Here is a 15,641-nt window from a genome sequence, read left to right on the forward strand (position 1 = left end):
TACGGAAAAACTCAGACTGGTCTGACCGCTAGCTCAGACCGGTCAGACCGATTGGGCTGGAAATTGAAATTCCAGACCGGTTACCCAGACCGGTCAGACCGGTCGCTCCCAGACAGCCCGCAACCAAGGCTTCAAAAGGCAAATCTCGAGCAAACGAAGTCTAAATCCAACGAAACATGGAGGATACCTTCACACCTGTCTCGTGAACATATCCCCAAGAGATCTCTCCCAAAAGATTAAATGATCTTGAGAATTCGGAAGAAGATCAAAGTGGATTGGGGTTTTCTCAAGAACACAAAAAACTCCAATTCGTGAGAACTCGCGATTCCAGAGGGTTTGGCACTAGGCTAGATGCATCGGAGTCGTCACAAAGAGTTCAACAAAACATGAATTCAAAGGGTTGTCTCCTCCAAACACAAAACACACCAAAAGAGGAGAATTCGAACCCAAAACGCAAGAGAGGAGGGAGAGGACAAGAACTCAGCACACACAGGTGAATCTCAAATGAATTTCATTCATTAATCTCAGTGGAATTCACCTATACAAAGGCTAGAGCCATCCGCCCATCATCCTACCCACTAATTTGAGAGATTAGCTAAACCCTAACCCTCGTTTTGCGTTGGAGTCCTTGGCCCTAACCTGGAGCAGGAGGAAGGGGAAGGAAAAACGAAAAGGACTCAAGAAAACTCAAAAGACTCAACCAGCCACGGGCTGGTGGGGGTATTTATACCCGACGAGACCGGTCAGACCGGTTCCATGGACCGGTCAGATCGGTTGGTTAGACCGGTCAGACTGGTGCCAGGGACCGGTCAGACCGGTTGGTCTGCAGCATCCCCCTGTACACGATCTCATCTGACGGCTGAGGTTCTTTCTTCGGAACAAAGTCTTCTCCATGATGCCGCCATCTTGATGAAGATCTGGTCTTTGGTTTTGAAAGGTCCGTGAAACCCGGGTAGATGGCCGGTTTTGATAAAACCGCCAAAACTCCTCGCGCGGGAAGATTCCCGCCTCCACGCTTTGGCCCTAGACGACGTTCCCGCCTCAGCCTTCTGACGGCTCTAGACGCCGCCCGATGCCCGTCACCTCCTCGCTCGCAGCGAGGCCCTAGACACCGTCGACGGCCGTCGCCTCCGTTAGTCCCGAGACCGACGCCCGTGCCTCCACGACTTGGCGTCTTCAACTGTCGTCCGCCTTCTTGGTTTTGTGGCGCAAACCAAGAAACCCACCTTCTGTCGTCGCTTGCGCCCTCGATCCAGGAGTGGACACCACAGCTGCCGCCCGGCCTGAGCTCCTCCATGACAACTCTCCGTCGACACTCGACGCCCGTGTACCTGCAATCCAAAGACCAAGCGCACGATCACACCGCACGGTTGACAATTCACTCATCACAAGCAGGATAGAGTACTCAACATTCCTCACATGGCCGTCAGAGTCTTCAACTTGAGTTCAAACCGGCTTACTGGACCAATACCATCATTGCCAAGAAACATTGAAATCTTAGATATATCCAGTAATTTATTTTAAGGTACACTACCAATACATTTTGATTGTCTGCAACTTACCACATTGCTAATGTTCTCAACAGTGGCGGACCTAGGATTGAAACTTAGGGTATGCAATGTTAAAATTTTAACATACAATTCGGTATTCGGTACAATCTAAAAAAATTCGATGCACAATAAAAAATTCCACGAGCAATTCGGTATATAAGTAATTAGGTTCAATACTTGCATAGATTACAATATAAATAGTAGAAGCAAATTAAAGGTGTGTTTGGTTGAGCTGTGACTTTTGGAAAAGCTGTTGTGAACTGTGGGCCATAGAAAAACAGCTGTGAAAAAAGCAGAAGGCCATCTAGTTCGGCAGCTGTAATTGTTTATCAGAAAACTGTTAAGGGGACCCATATATCATCCACAATCATCTCGATGCGGCCCTCTCAAGGGAGGGGAGCGGCGTGGGGAGGGCGCGGAGCCTCAACAACGATGAGGGTTGAGACGCGCACTCATCAGAGCAGGGCCGCGCACCCACCGGACAAGGCTTGTGGTGCGCTGGCGGGAGAGGAGGTGAGGGGCGCCGAGGAAGCGGACACGAGAGGGAGGAGAGAGCGATGTAAAAAAAACACAAACCGGTATCTACATAATCAATGGCAAGTGGGTAATTTGTATGCCCAAAAGTCAGTAAAAGTAGGAGAAAGTGCTTTTGGATCTATACTAAGGAAAAGCTGACTTTGGAAAAAAATGTTGCCACCAGTAGAAACAAGAGTAATTTTAGAAGATTGTAAACCATATCATAAATCTTATGCCTCCCAATTTGAACTAGAACTGAGAGGTCATCAAGATTGGTAAGACCTTTGAAGCTGTCCTCATGTCTAGTGTCATCAATATGATTGTCAAGTTGCAATTCAATTTTATTAATCCCAGTCAAAGAAGTCATTAGAAAGAGAAGGGCTGGCTTAGGGTATGCCACGGCCTACCCTGGCCACCCATTGTGTCCGCCAGTGGTTCTCAAATCAAATTAGTTTTTTTTTTTGAAAAGGGAAATTTTATTGATTTCAAGCACAATACATCAAGGTGATACATCGTCTTGAAATTTTCCCGACCTCTGCCTAAACGACACACAGCCTAAAAAGAGTTTGATAAAGATTCTTCCACACTAATGACTGTCAATCCGAAGACTAGACCGCCACCCATGTGCCCGGGCAAAAAAATCCTTGGCCACCTGTGCCAAGAAATGAGAGGCCGCTACAAGCTTGTCCTGCAAAGTATACTTCTGAAGGATAGCCCATGTACGGAGCCAGTGCGTAGTTGAGTAGATAACCTGCAAAAAAGAAGATTTTTTGTTATCGAACACCACCGCATTTCTGCATAGCCAAACAGACCAACACAAGGCTGTCGCGCCCAGAAGTACTAGTGGCTTATATTCTTTAGAAATTCCATTGAGCCAACTCCCACACATACTAGGCATATTATGAGGTTTTGGTATGCCCCAGGCCGCATAGACCGAAGCCCATACCATTCTCGCGAATCGGCAGTCAAAAAACAGATGTTGTATCGTTTCATTCTCATGACAGAAACAGCACTGTTGGTTCCCCTGCCAATTCCGTTTTGCAAGATTATCCTTTGTAAGAATGACGCCTCGTCTAAGATACCAGAGGAATATCTTTATCTTGAGTGGGGCTTTTAATTTCCATATTCTCTTATTTAGATTAGGAGTGTTCTGATTGATTAAACCCAAATAATGTGACTTTACCGAAAAAAACACCTGTCTGGTCTAGGTTCCATTTAAATTCATCCCTTTCTTGGCTGAGAACTATAGTTGATAGACGTGAGTCAAGATTATTCCACATCACCAACTTATTGCCAATTAGATCTCTACGCCAGGAGAGGTTCGGGATCTGTGTACTTAGTACATCAGCCACCGTATCCTGTTTCTTCCTGACTATATTATAAAGTTGTGGGTATTGATCGCGTAAAGGACTATTTTCTAACCAAGTGTCTTCCCAGAATCTTACTTGAGACCCATCCTTTATCACGAATGTTCCGAATCTTAAAAAATCTCGTGTTACCTTCATCAGGCTTGCCCAAAAATGTGAATCTCCGCTCTTCCATTGGGCCTGTACCAACGGTTTAGACCCTAGGTATTTATTGCGTAAGATCTGCTGTCATGTACCATCTGTTGTTAACAGGCGGTACAGCCACTTACTGAGTCAAATCAAATTAGTGGCAGCATTCCAGACTTAATGTGCCAATTGGGTTTAATGGATCTAGATGTGTCAAACAACCTTTTGGAGGGTGAAATTCCTCAATGTTTTCAGGGCATACCACTACTGTTCTTCATGCTTAGCAATAACAATTTGTCAGGACTATTCCCGAAATTTTTTAGGAATAACAGTGACCTGGTGATCTTGGATATTGCAAGGAACACATTCTCAGGACTACTGCCTACTTGGATTGGGGGGATGACGGCGTACCAGTGCGAGTGCTCCCACGTTATGTGGGGTCTGGGGAAGGGCCACGGGTGTTATCTAGCAGTCTTACCCTTGCAGTGCAAGGAGGCTGGTTCGAACCCAGGCTGCCAGGCCACAAGTGGAAAGCTCTACCACTGCGCCAGGCACGCCCTTCATTGGGGGTATGACGCAGCTACAAATTTTAAGTCTAAGCCACAATACATTTTCTGGGAATATTCCACCTGAAATCACTTATCTTCATTGGCTTCAGTACTTGGATCTGTCAGGCAACAACTTATCGGGCGTAATACCATACAATCTGTCGAACCTAACTAGTATGACTCTGAGGGGTTACCTGGGTCCCCTGTCTCTAATAAGAAGAGCATACACTACTATTCGAATTGGGGATCGAGATGAAGATATCACTATAGCAAGTCAGTTCAAAGAAGTTTTGTTGATAACTACAAAAGGGAGACAACTTGGCTATGGCAAAGGATTATCATATTTTGTGGGCATTGATTTATCAGGAAACTCCTTAACTGGTGAAATCCCAAGAGATATCACTGCCCTTGATGCACTGGTAAATTTGAATTTATCGTCCAATCACCTGAGCGGAACAATTCCTTGTAAGATTGGTGCCATGAAGTCTTTGGAATCTTTGGACCTCTCTAAAAACAATCTGTCTGGTCAAATACCATCTAGATTGTCAAGTTTGACATATCTGAGCTACTTGAACCTGTCCTACAATAATTTGTCTGGAAGGATACCCTCAGGCAACCAACTTGCCACCCTTAACACAGACAACCTGGCGCTAATGTATGTTGGTAACAGTGGACTTTGTGGACCTCCTCTTCCAATAAACTGTTCATCAGAAAACGGAACAATCATCAATGGCTACCAAACAAGCAGCTGGAAGGAAGTCAAGCTATTGCCATTTTATTTTGGCTTTGGGTTAGGACATCTGGTGGGGCTCTGGATGGTATTCTGTGGCTTGCTGTTCAAGAAGACATGGAGAGCTGCTTATTTCAGGTACGTCGACAAGTTGTACGACAGAATCCATGTGTTCGCAGCTATAAAATGGGCACACATGACAAGAAAAGCATCTTTAAAATAAGCAAATACATGGAATGTTTTGATGTTGTTCATGCTAGAGTTATATTGCTGTAGAGCTATGTGCAACACGGTTTGTATGGTTTTGATGATATACGTTTAGGTTGTATACCTTACATGATCATCTAAATAAAGATTAGGTGCCTTCAATAGTTGTGATATGCGCAAACTACTTGAATATTAATGTAGAATCTAGTAGTTTCAGCATGTTGTATTTGTAACGAACATGGGCCCATTTAAACCATTTCGAGTGATTTTGGTGATCGAGTCACAACGCAATCAATGGGACTAACAAGTTTTCGAGATCATATTCGTAGGATTTTTAGATCCTTGGACGAAGTTCAAACCATATCTGAGATGTCCAATTCACCATCGAGATGCCCAATTCGCTATCGAGACACTCAAGTTATAGTGAAAAAGCAGAGATGCCCAAATGACGGCCGCGACAAGTTAGACAAATGCAAGGAAGAAATAGAAGAAATTCATTAGCACCGGAATATCCCGTGGCCGTCGGAACTTCCGATGACCATGCACCAGAATATCCGACTCCCTAGTACGGTGCTAATTCTATGTGCCATTTAGATTCAATGGAAAAACCCTAGTAGCACCGGAACTTCCGATGGCCCCCAAGCGTCGGAGTAACCACCGGAGCTATGACCAGAGAGCTTGTCAAGGGCGCAGAAGCAAAGTCTTCAACACCGGTTGATCCGATGGCCCATCAGAGCAAGACACTGGAGCAATGACGTCAGCAATGCAGTGCCATGTCAAGACAAAGCTTCAGCACCGGTTCTTCCGATGTCTGTCAGAGTAATGCGTCGGATCTTTCGATGGTCGCCACGTCAGACTGTCAGGACTCAACGGCCACTTCCGAGCACAGTGTGGTCAGAAATTCCGATGCCCAACCCCCCCCCCCCCCCCCCCCCCCGCGTGCCTACGCAGAAAAGGGACAACGACTACAAGCGACTAGTTCGACTTGGTGTCCTATATTAGGGTTTCACCCCGGCCATTTTGGTGTTACTGGAGTTCATATTGATCCCATACACATTGAAGAACACCTCCAAACCAACCCAAGTGCAAATTGATCACATCAGGTTTAGCACATGTGGTTAATATATATGTGTATTAAATTTTGGGCATCAAATTCATCATGTGGTCTCAAATGGGCCGTATAGATCAGAGCACTTCAAATGATATTGGAGATTCGGTGATTTGTGCCAAACAAAAAAGTTTCGAGGGCATGAGATGGATATTGGTGGGCCAGCTAATCAAATTACCACATTCCAGTTGACGAGTTTGCCTTAACTGTGTTATTGTTTGAAGTTAATTAGTGCAGGAGCAGACACAAGTATGTTACTTACACCCTCTAAAAAAAAAGTATGTTACTTACAGGATATATAGAGCCCGTCGATATTTCACCCCAAAAATGTCAAGAACATGACCTAGATCATTTATGTTGAACATTTAGCGGAAACGTTACGTCTTAATTAACATGAGATGGTATTATTGTGCTAAACGTGCAGCATTAGTGGCAGCCACAATTGCTTGCAAGTTATAAAAGGAAAAAGTCCAATTTACTCCACTACTAGAAAACGAGCCATGGGAACCGGTTGAAAACAGCCTTAGGCACCGGTTTTCCAACCGGTTCCCCCAAACCGAGACAAATGGCGTCTCCATAAGATCCCGGATATTTAACCCGGTGCCTTAGGTATCCATTGGCACCGGTTGGAAAGACCAACCGGTGCCAAAGAGGCTACCACACTGACGCAAGGTGGCAGCCCCTTTGGTACCGGTTAGTCTTTCCAACCGGTACCAATGACCTTTTCTTTTTTTCTGAATTCCAGTTTTGTTTGTTATATTTATTACTATTTATTTTTTTTATAATGGCTAAACGCACTCGAGCTCTACAGTACTATACGTTCATTGGTCGTACGTACGTGTTCGTTTTCAGAGAATATTCGAAACTAACTAAAAGTGAAATGCGAGCATATAATTAAGCTAATTAGATGAAATAATATATTTACAAATATACAAACATCAAGGCATCACGTTTAGAAATATTTACAAATTTACAAGTCATGTTTGGAGTCAAACTACTGGGCCCCTCAGGACGTCGATGGAAGTCCTCTATAGATGTGACCGTCGTGGTAGAACTTGCCTCTAGGATCCAAGATCTCGTTCAAAATGAATCCGGCGAGCTGCTCGCACACGGCGTTGATCCGATCGGTAGAGTAACATTCCTCCCCTATTCGAGACATCTATAATTTAGAAAAAAAGGACTGATATATTAACATCATGTGCGTTAGTATAATTATGAAAATGTACTAGTGAATGGTTTGTACGTACCCTTAAGTCCTCCATAGTAGGCTTCCCGCATGGAGTCGTGATGTGCAAGTAGTCGCATACGTAGTACCCGCACCAATCAGTTCCTTGTGCTTGTCTCGCACACTTAAGGAAAAATAAATAAATTACTCAATTTAGAACAATTTGGGATTACTTAACTAGACAAATGTTTGTGAATCAACATACCGGATAATCCATTTTAACGTCCAGTTCGGGCTTCCATTGACCACGTCCTTTGTTTGTTTTCACAAATTTTTTCCACACCTTGCGCTCAAAGGTAAGTTTGATATTCAGGAATTGCTATTAACAAAAAAAAGATTTGATTGTGCAAACTGAACTTACCTATTCAAGGGGTCTATGATATGTTGGATTGCGGACTTTGGATTTCTCATTGAGTCAAAGACTATAAGATAGCCGGTCTCTATGGAAAGTATGAGTAAAATTCAATGATAACTGCAGATATAGATAGGATATATACATACATGCATTAGACGACTTAGTATTTATTTAGTAATATAACAGAGGATTGAGTCGACCAAGGCTTACCTAAAGTTGTATGGTATATATATATAGGATTTGAAACTTTGCCTAGTCAACGAATCGTACATGTTTTGGCATGTGTCCCTGTAATTTTGGTTGAGCATTTTATGGTTGGCTAGCAACGGAGACATGAAGCCGATCTGATTGTGCCATCCATGTTTTCGGCTTCTTTGAATCTCCTGTCTAAACGATACAATAGAAATTATATAATGCACACAGATAATTATGTTCTTGTTAACAAAAAGTATTAATGTAGAGGTAAGTGATACTTACAGAACCCAAATAGTGGTGATAGAGACGTCGAGGGCTTGTCGATGGTAAATGTGATATAAATATTCGAAGTACACCCAGAAATCCAATTTACTCTCCCTTCAAGTATAGCCAAAGTCTAGATGACCCCCCCCCCCCCCCAAACTATAACTTGGTTCAATTTACCCCCTAAACTATGCAATGTAATCCATTTTACCCCTATACACAATTTGTCTTTTTGGTTTATCCTTACACAAGTTGAATTTTAATTTCAAATTTTGCAGAGTAATAGTAGACATCACAATGTATATTAAAAAAATTTATTATAATTTTATTATTGTTATTTTTCATATTATTTTGTAATCCAATGATTAATTTATTATTAAATATCCTAACCTATCAAAAAGTAATAATAAATTATGATGTATTTTTCTAAGATGTTTTATGATTTGTTATTATTAAATATCCTAACCTATCAAATAATAATAAATTATGATGTATTTTTCTAAGATGTTTTATGATTTGTACTATTATTTCGTAAAATTTCAACTTAAAACTCCACTGATGCATGGAGAAATGAAAAGACAAATTGTATTAGAGGGCAATTTGAATCAAAGGGCATAGTTCGAAGTTTAAAATGAACCAAACGATAGTTTAGGAGGTTATCATCTTGTAAAATTTCAACTTAAAACTCCACTGATGCTTGTAGAAATGAAAAAGACAAATTGTATTAGGGGGCAATTTGAATCAAAGGGCATAGTTTGAAGTGTAAAATGAACCAAACTATAGTTTAGGGGGTTATCTAAACTTTGGCTATAGTTTAGGAGAGTATTTTAAAAAATTGGTTATTTGGTCTGATAAGTGGGCAACGACATCGTGGACGCGTGCCGTTGAGCAGCCATACTATTATTGAAGCCTAGCCCACAAACAATAACTCCAGATCAGCTATAGCTGGTAATATTATTGGCTTAATGCTTCTTGATTGGCAAACCTAATCCAGTACTTACAAAGGACAGGCTTATGGACTGATCACTGATGGCTTAAGGGAATTCGTTGAAACACATCTACGTTAATTGTGGTACGCGTGATGTCTTAGTTAATCAAGCTACAGTCACAATTGATTGTGTTCAGTGGGACGGCACTGCGGCATATATGCTCCCTGGGCTGCATGACAACATAAATGCGACAGCTATAAATTAAAGCTAACGTGATGTATCAAAATTTGATAAGAATATTGGATCGATACTTTAAGCACAAATTATATAAAATATATGCCTTTTATTTGGAGCAAAAAGTTCATGTAGGAGATCTCATCTTTCCACATAACTTTTTTTTAGATTATGCAAAAAGTTCCAACCTTGATGATTCACATGCGAATGATTACAACCAAAAGAGTTCTTATACTATTCTAAATCGAACTAAAGTCGAACTTTCTAAACCTGAAATGAGGAATTTCATAAATATAAGAAAAAAATCAATAAAATAATGAAAGAAAATTAGAAGATCTTCAATTTATGGTGTAATGGTTATTTTATATATAATATATATGTGCATTAAGTTTTGGACATCAAATTCATCATGTGGGCTCGAATGGACCGTAGTATAGATCAGAGCACTTCAAATGATATTGGAGATTCAGTGATTTGTGAAAAAAAAAAGTTTTGAGGAGATGGATTGGTGCAGTGGGCCAGCTAATTAAATTACCGCATTCCAGTTGACGAGTTTGCCTTAACAGTGTTATTATTTGAAGTTAAATAGTGCAGGAGCAGACACCAGTTACTTACAGGGTAGAGCTCGTCGATGTTTCACCCAAAGATCTCAAGAACTTGACCTAGATCATTTACGTTGAACATTTACTGGAAACGTTATGTCTCAATTAACATGAGATGGTATTATTGTACTAAATAGCGTTAGTAGCCTTGGTAGGCAAAGTTATAAATGACACTGATATAGAAGTAAGCACAAAGGAATTCAGCAGTCATTACACTGCCGGTCCTCAAATTTAGCTCATAGTGTCATCTAGAACCTTCAAACTTTCAAAATCCACAATCAGATCCTCGAACTCGCTAATTGTGTCATGTGAAGTTCAAATCACCATTTTTAAATTATAAAGCGTAAGTATTTCTACTAATATATGGAGCTTACTCGAACTCTTTTTTATTTTTTGTAGTATATAGAAATACCAATGTCCATCTAAAAACGTGAACCTTCCTATCTATCAAATCGATGATAAATACTCTCTCCGTTTCAAAGTATTAGTCATTTTAGTTTTTCTAAGTGCATAATTTTTTCTATGCATGTAAATATATATTATGTCTAGATAGATACATAGCAAAATTCATATATCTAGAAAAACCAAAACGATTAATAATTTGGAATGGAGGGAGTAAAATATAGCGTTCTTCTGTGGTGTAAAATGGAACACGCATGATGGGCAGCTCAGCTAAAATGCCATCTGATATATACGTACTGCTGTTGTATACGATATCGTGTGCCAAGGCCTCATTATATTTCCCTATGTTCCAGTTCCCCAGAAGTGCCCACCATGTGCCATATATTGTGTATAACATGCATGATCGTTGAGCACTCATGTGAAAATCAATGCTCCAGTTCAGGTAGCGTACCAACATGTCAACAAAGTGGTTGAGACTGAAAATGATTAATTCCTTTATAAAAATAATTTGTCCCATCACAAGTATAATTCCTTTAGGGCATAGATATGCGGCCTCCAATATAACACCTTGAAAAGAATTATATATCAGGAACCTTTTCTCGTGATTCATTAATCATGTCAATCAATTTAAAATTCAGACACTGAGATCAGACTTCAAATAAGATTGATTTGCCTACATTAACTAACATTTGCTACTGTTGAGATTATGATTTTTATAATTATCATTTTGCCGCTCATGATAGGCTGAGGAAATTTCAAAATCTATTTATCTATTTTAGCCGCGTGCAGGTGGCTGGGTCTGGCTAGGATCACGCAGGCTACCAATCAGGCCCACAGCCAATCAGCTGCAAAGGAAGAGCTCAGCATTGAAGAGCTCAGCACCTGCCCACTGCTCTCTGAAACGTGTCCATCTCCTCATCCCTATAAATACGCGGTCCGTTTCTCCGGAGAATCCCAGAGCTACTAGCACACTAATACTCAGACTACCTAACACCTAACAGATAGTCTTTAACCACAGAAGGCAGGCATAAATATGTTACGTTTCTAGGATCAACATTGTGTACAGATCGAACGCGGTTTCTTTCTCTTTTCTATGATTCTGAGTATAAGAGATCCTAGATCTACGGAAACACATAGAGAGAAAGAGAGTAGAGAAACCTTCGGTGCCACCAGAGGAGCTTGGGCCGGCCATCCCTTGTTCGCTGATGGAGATCCGCTCAAAGGCGGCGACGAGTGACGCAGTAAGGTCGATGCAGGGGCGACGGTGTCGAGGACGGTGGCGGTGACGGCGGGAAGGAGTCGGCTGCAGCAGAGGAAACGCCAGTAGAGCAGGCGGCGGCTTCCCGTTGCTCCTGCGCACCCTCAGATCGGGCTAGGGTTTTCGGTGGGTTTGGCGGCGCACCGGTGAACCTCGTATCGTGTGCCGCCGGCCCCCACCTTTCTTTATAGCGCAGTGCAACGGGGGCCCACCAACCATTAAGGGTTGGACGCCCCCGATCAGGGCGCGGTTTAAGGGCCTAATAGGCCGTTGGGCCTATTAGGAAGGAGATCAACCTAACATTCTCCCCCTTGATCTCACTTTGTACTTTAACCTTATACTTTAACCTGAAACTTTTCCTTTAGTTGTTCCATCATAGATTAATGAATAGAGCATGCCTTATCATCACAGTCCTTGACCGATAGACTCGACAGCTACCACACACATCACTGTTTTGAAACAAATTCTTTATCTTTTGGGCCCTTTTGTTTTTCCAGAAATCACTACTAGCAAGTAGAATGTCATCCACATATAGGATCAGGAAAATAAATTTTCCACTTCTGAACTTTGCATAAATGCAATTGTCCTCCTCATTTTCTTTAAACCCAAAATTTCTTATGGTTTCATCAAACTTTAAATACCACTGCCTGGAGGCTTGCTTTAATCCATAAATGGATTTCTTTAAGCGACACCCCATATGTTCTTTTCCTTTCATGACAAAACCTTTTGGTTGTGCCATATAAACATTTTCATACAAATCCCCGTTAAGGAATGCCGTCTTTACATCCATCTGATGTAACTCTAAGTCATAATGTGCCACCAATGCCATTATAATTCTGAAGGAATCTTTACACGAAACCGGAGAAAAAGTTTCGTTATAGTCTATCCCTTCTCTTTGCGTGAAGCCTTTTGCCACGAGTCGTGCTTTGAACCTTTCTACATTCCCTTTGGAGTCATGTTTTATCTTGTAAACCCATTTACAGCCTACTGTTTTGGCTCCTTTAGGAATTTCCTCTAAGTCCCAAACACCATTGGAACTCATTGATTTCATCTCATCCTTCATAGCTTCCAGCCATTTAGATGAGTGAATACTTCTCATGGCTTCTTCATATGAAGTGGGATCACCCTCCATATGAACCTCTTCTGTATTATAAACTTCATAGTCGCTAGAAATAGCCGACCTTCTTTCTCTTTGTGACCTTCTAAGGGCCACTGCTTGTGGCACATTTTGTGCCTCAACTTCTGGCACATTTTCCATAGGGGGCTGTAGCACCTCCTCCTCATGTCCAACCGCGGGTTCAGGCGGTTCCTGGATGACAGGTTCCAAAGCTTCGCTCACTGTTGGTATGGGTGGAGTTGCGACAGGTGTTGACACCGTAATAACTGGAATAGTTGGCGCAGCAACAACCGAAGAAGGTACTGACGTCACTATTTCAGGAACTTTTGGTGCAGCATCAACAGGTAGTGAGAAAAATGGCTCTTGAATCATAGGAGTAGGCACATACACCCGCTTCTCCTCAAGGTCAATTTCTCTAGGTACCATGCTCCCCCTGATCATTTCACTTTCTAGAAAAACAGCATGTCTCGTTTCTACAAACTTTGTATGTCTGTCTGGGCAGTAGAAACGAAATCCTTTCGACTTTTCAGGATAGCCTATAAAATGGCAGCTTATAGTTTTGGAATCCAGTTTTCCAATATTTGGATTAAACACTTTAGCCTCAGCTGGGCTCCCCCAGACCCGTAGGTGAGCCAGTGAGGGTTCTCTTCCTGTCCATAGCTCATACGGCGTTTTGGACACCGATTTGCTTGGCACTCTGTTGAGAATATGGATGGCGGTTTTCAACGCCTCCATCCACAGACTTAATGGCAATGAGGAATAACTCATCATACTGCGCACCATATCCATTAGTGTACGGTTGCGCCTTTCAGCTACTCCATTTTGCTGAGGCTCCCCCGGTGTAGAGTATTGGGCAACTATACCATTTTCCTGTAAAAACCTCGCAAAGGGTCCAGGAACTTGTCCATAAGGGGTATGTCGACCGTAGTACTCCCCTCCACGGTCTGATCTTACTATTTTAATTCTTTTGTCAAGCTGATTTTCAACCTCAGCTTTGAATATTTTAAATTTATCCAATGCTTCAGATCTTTCTTTAATTGGATAAATGTAACCATAGCGGGAGTAATCGTCTGTGAATGTTATGAACGAATCATAGTCATCCATACTTTTCACAGGAAACGGTCCACATATATCAGTGTGAATTATTTCTAATGTTCCTGCACTTCGTTTGGCACCCTTTTTAATTTGCTTTACAAATTTTCCTTTAATGCATTTGATGCATTGTTCAAGATCAGAGAACTCTAACTGTGGAAGAATTTCACTCTTCACTAATCTTTCAATTCTCCCCCTCGAAATATGGCCTAAACGACAGTGCCATAATTTCGATGAAGTATCTTGAGTTCTCTTTCTTTTCTTTGTTTCTTTCTCTGACAAGGATTCATTCACATTCACATTACATACAGAATGCACTTTATCACGCATAGACAATAAATAAAGATCATTGTAAAGGACAGCATCACCAATACAATTATTATCAAACCATAGTTCACATTTGCCATTCGCAAAATGACAACCAAAACCATCTGTGTCTAAGCGTGATACACTTATCAAGTTTCTTTGAAGCGAAGGAACAAATAAAACATCTTTTAATACAAGCATGAAACCATAAACTAGCTCGATGGAGACATCGCCAACAGCTTCAACATCTGCTTGTACTCCGTTCGCGACTTTAATGTGTCTTTCGCTTCTTTGCGTAGTCCTTGTCGAACGGAATCCCTGTAAAGAATTTGCAACATGCACAGTTGCACCAGAATCAATCCACCAAGTAGATTTAGAAAACTTTAAATATAGGGATTCATTAACAAATGAAATTACATTCTCACCATTCTTTGCCATTATCATCTTTAAATAAGCGGGACAATCTGCTTTGCGATGCCCCTTGTCAAAACAGTGGAAGCACTCATCTTGAGCTGGAGTGCGCTGTTGCTGACGCTGTTGCTGATACTTCTGTGGCATAGGGGCTTTGTCTTTAGCTTTAGAGGAAGAAGCAGCTTGGAAAGGCCTTTTCTTGTTATTATGCACAAAATTGACAGACCCACCATTCTGTTTCTTGAGTCTATCTTCCTCTTGTGCACACATTGCAATTGCCTTTTCCATGTTCCACTTCTCTGGCTGTGAGTTATAGTTTACAACGAACGTTGCAAACTCTTTTGGCAGAGAGGCGAACACCAGGTGCACCATAAACTCTTCTTTGAGATCCAAGTCCATTGGTTTGAGCTTGGAGTTCAAAGCACACATCCCCATGATATGATCTCTTATTGTACCGGCATTGCCATAGTACCTTTTTGTGATCAACTGCTCTATGATCTGTGTAGCATAAGTCTTTGAAGAACCAGTAAACTGATTCTTTATCTTTGCAAGGTACTCAGCAGCTGAATCACACTCTCCAATTGAACCCAAAATGTTAGGATCAATTGTGTTCTTTATAACTGCCACACATTTCTTGTTGGCGTTATTCCACTTTGTCTTTTCGAGATCATAAGCCATCTTTAAGGGAGCATAGTCCCTTTGCTTTTTCTGCCACTCAGCATCAGTGTCAGATTCCCCTCTCACTGGAGCTGGTGGCTCAGTGGGCTTTGGAGTGGTGATCATCTCATCCACCTCTCCACAGACGAAAGCAAGATCAACCTTCTTGATCCATTCGCCATAGTTGTCTCCTTTTAGAGTCGGGATGTGACTGATGAATCCCATCAAGTTCATCCCCGCTGAAAATTTCAAAAAATAGTGAGAACATAATAACAACAATTGTATGTGATAATTCCAACGTTGGTCAAAAATAGAACATACAACTGTTTATGCAATTAAATCTATATCACCGTTGGGCAGAAATAGAAATAAATGCACAAAAAACTATGAAATTACAGTATTGTAATTAACAACGTTGGTCCGAAAATTAACAATACCATAA

General features: G+C 41.5%; 1 protein-coding gene across 1 annotated transcript in view; it reads left to right on the top strand.

Annotated features, from left to right (window-relative positions):
• LOC120677933 (receptor-like protein EIX2) overlaps positions 1–5,060 on the top strand; it is a 28,843-nt gene extending 23,783 nt beyond the window's left edge. The window contains exons 3-4 of the mRNA XM_039959117.1: positions 3,707–3,988; positions 4,140–5,060. Coding sequence (XP_039815051.1) covers positions 3,707–3,988; positions 4,140–5,060 — 1,203 coding nt within the window. The remainder of the gene's footprint in view (positions 1–3,706; positions 3,989–4,139) is intronic.
• Positions 5,061–15,641: the final 10,581 nt, after the last annotated feature.

The sequence above is a fragment of the Panicum virgatum genome, chromosome 6N, assembly GCF_016808335.1.
Source record: "Panicum virgatum strain AP13 chromosome 6N, P.virgatum_v5, whole genome shotgun sequence".
Classification (NCBI taxonomy): Eukaryota; Viridiplantae; Streptophyta; class Magnoliopsida; order Poales; family Poaceae; genus Panicum; species Panicum virgatum.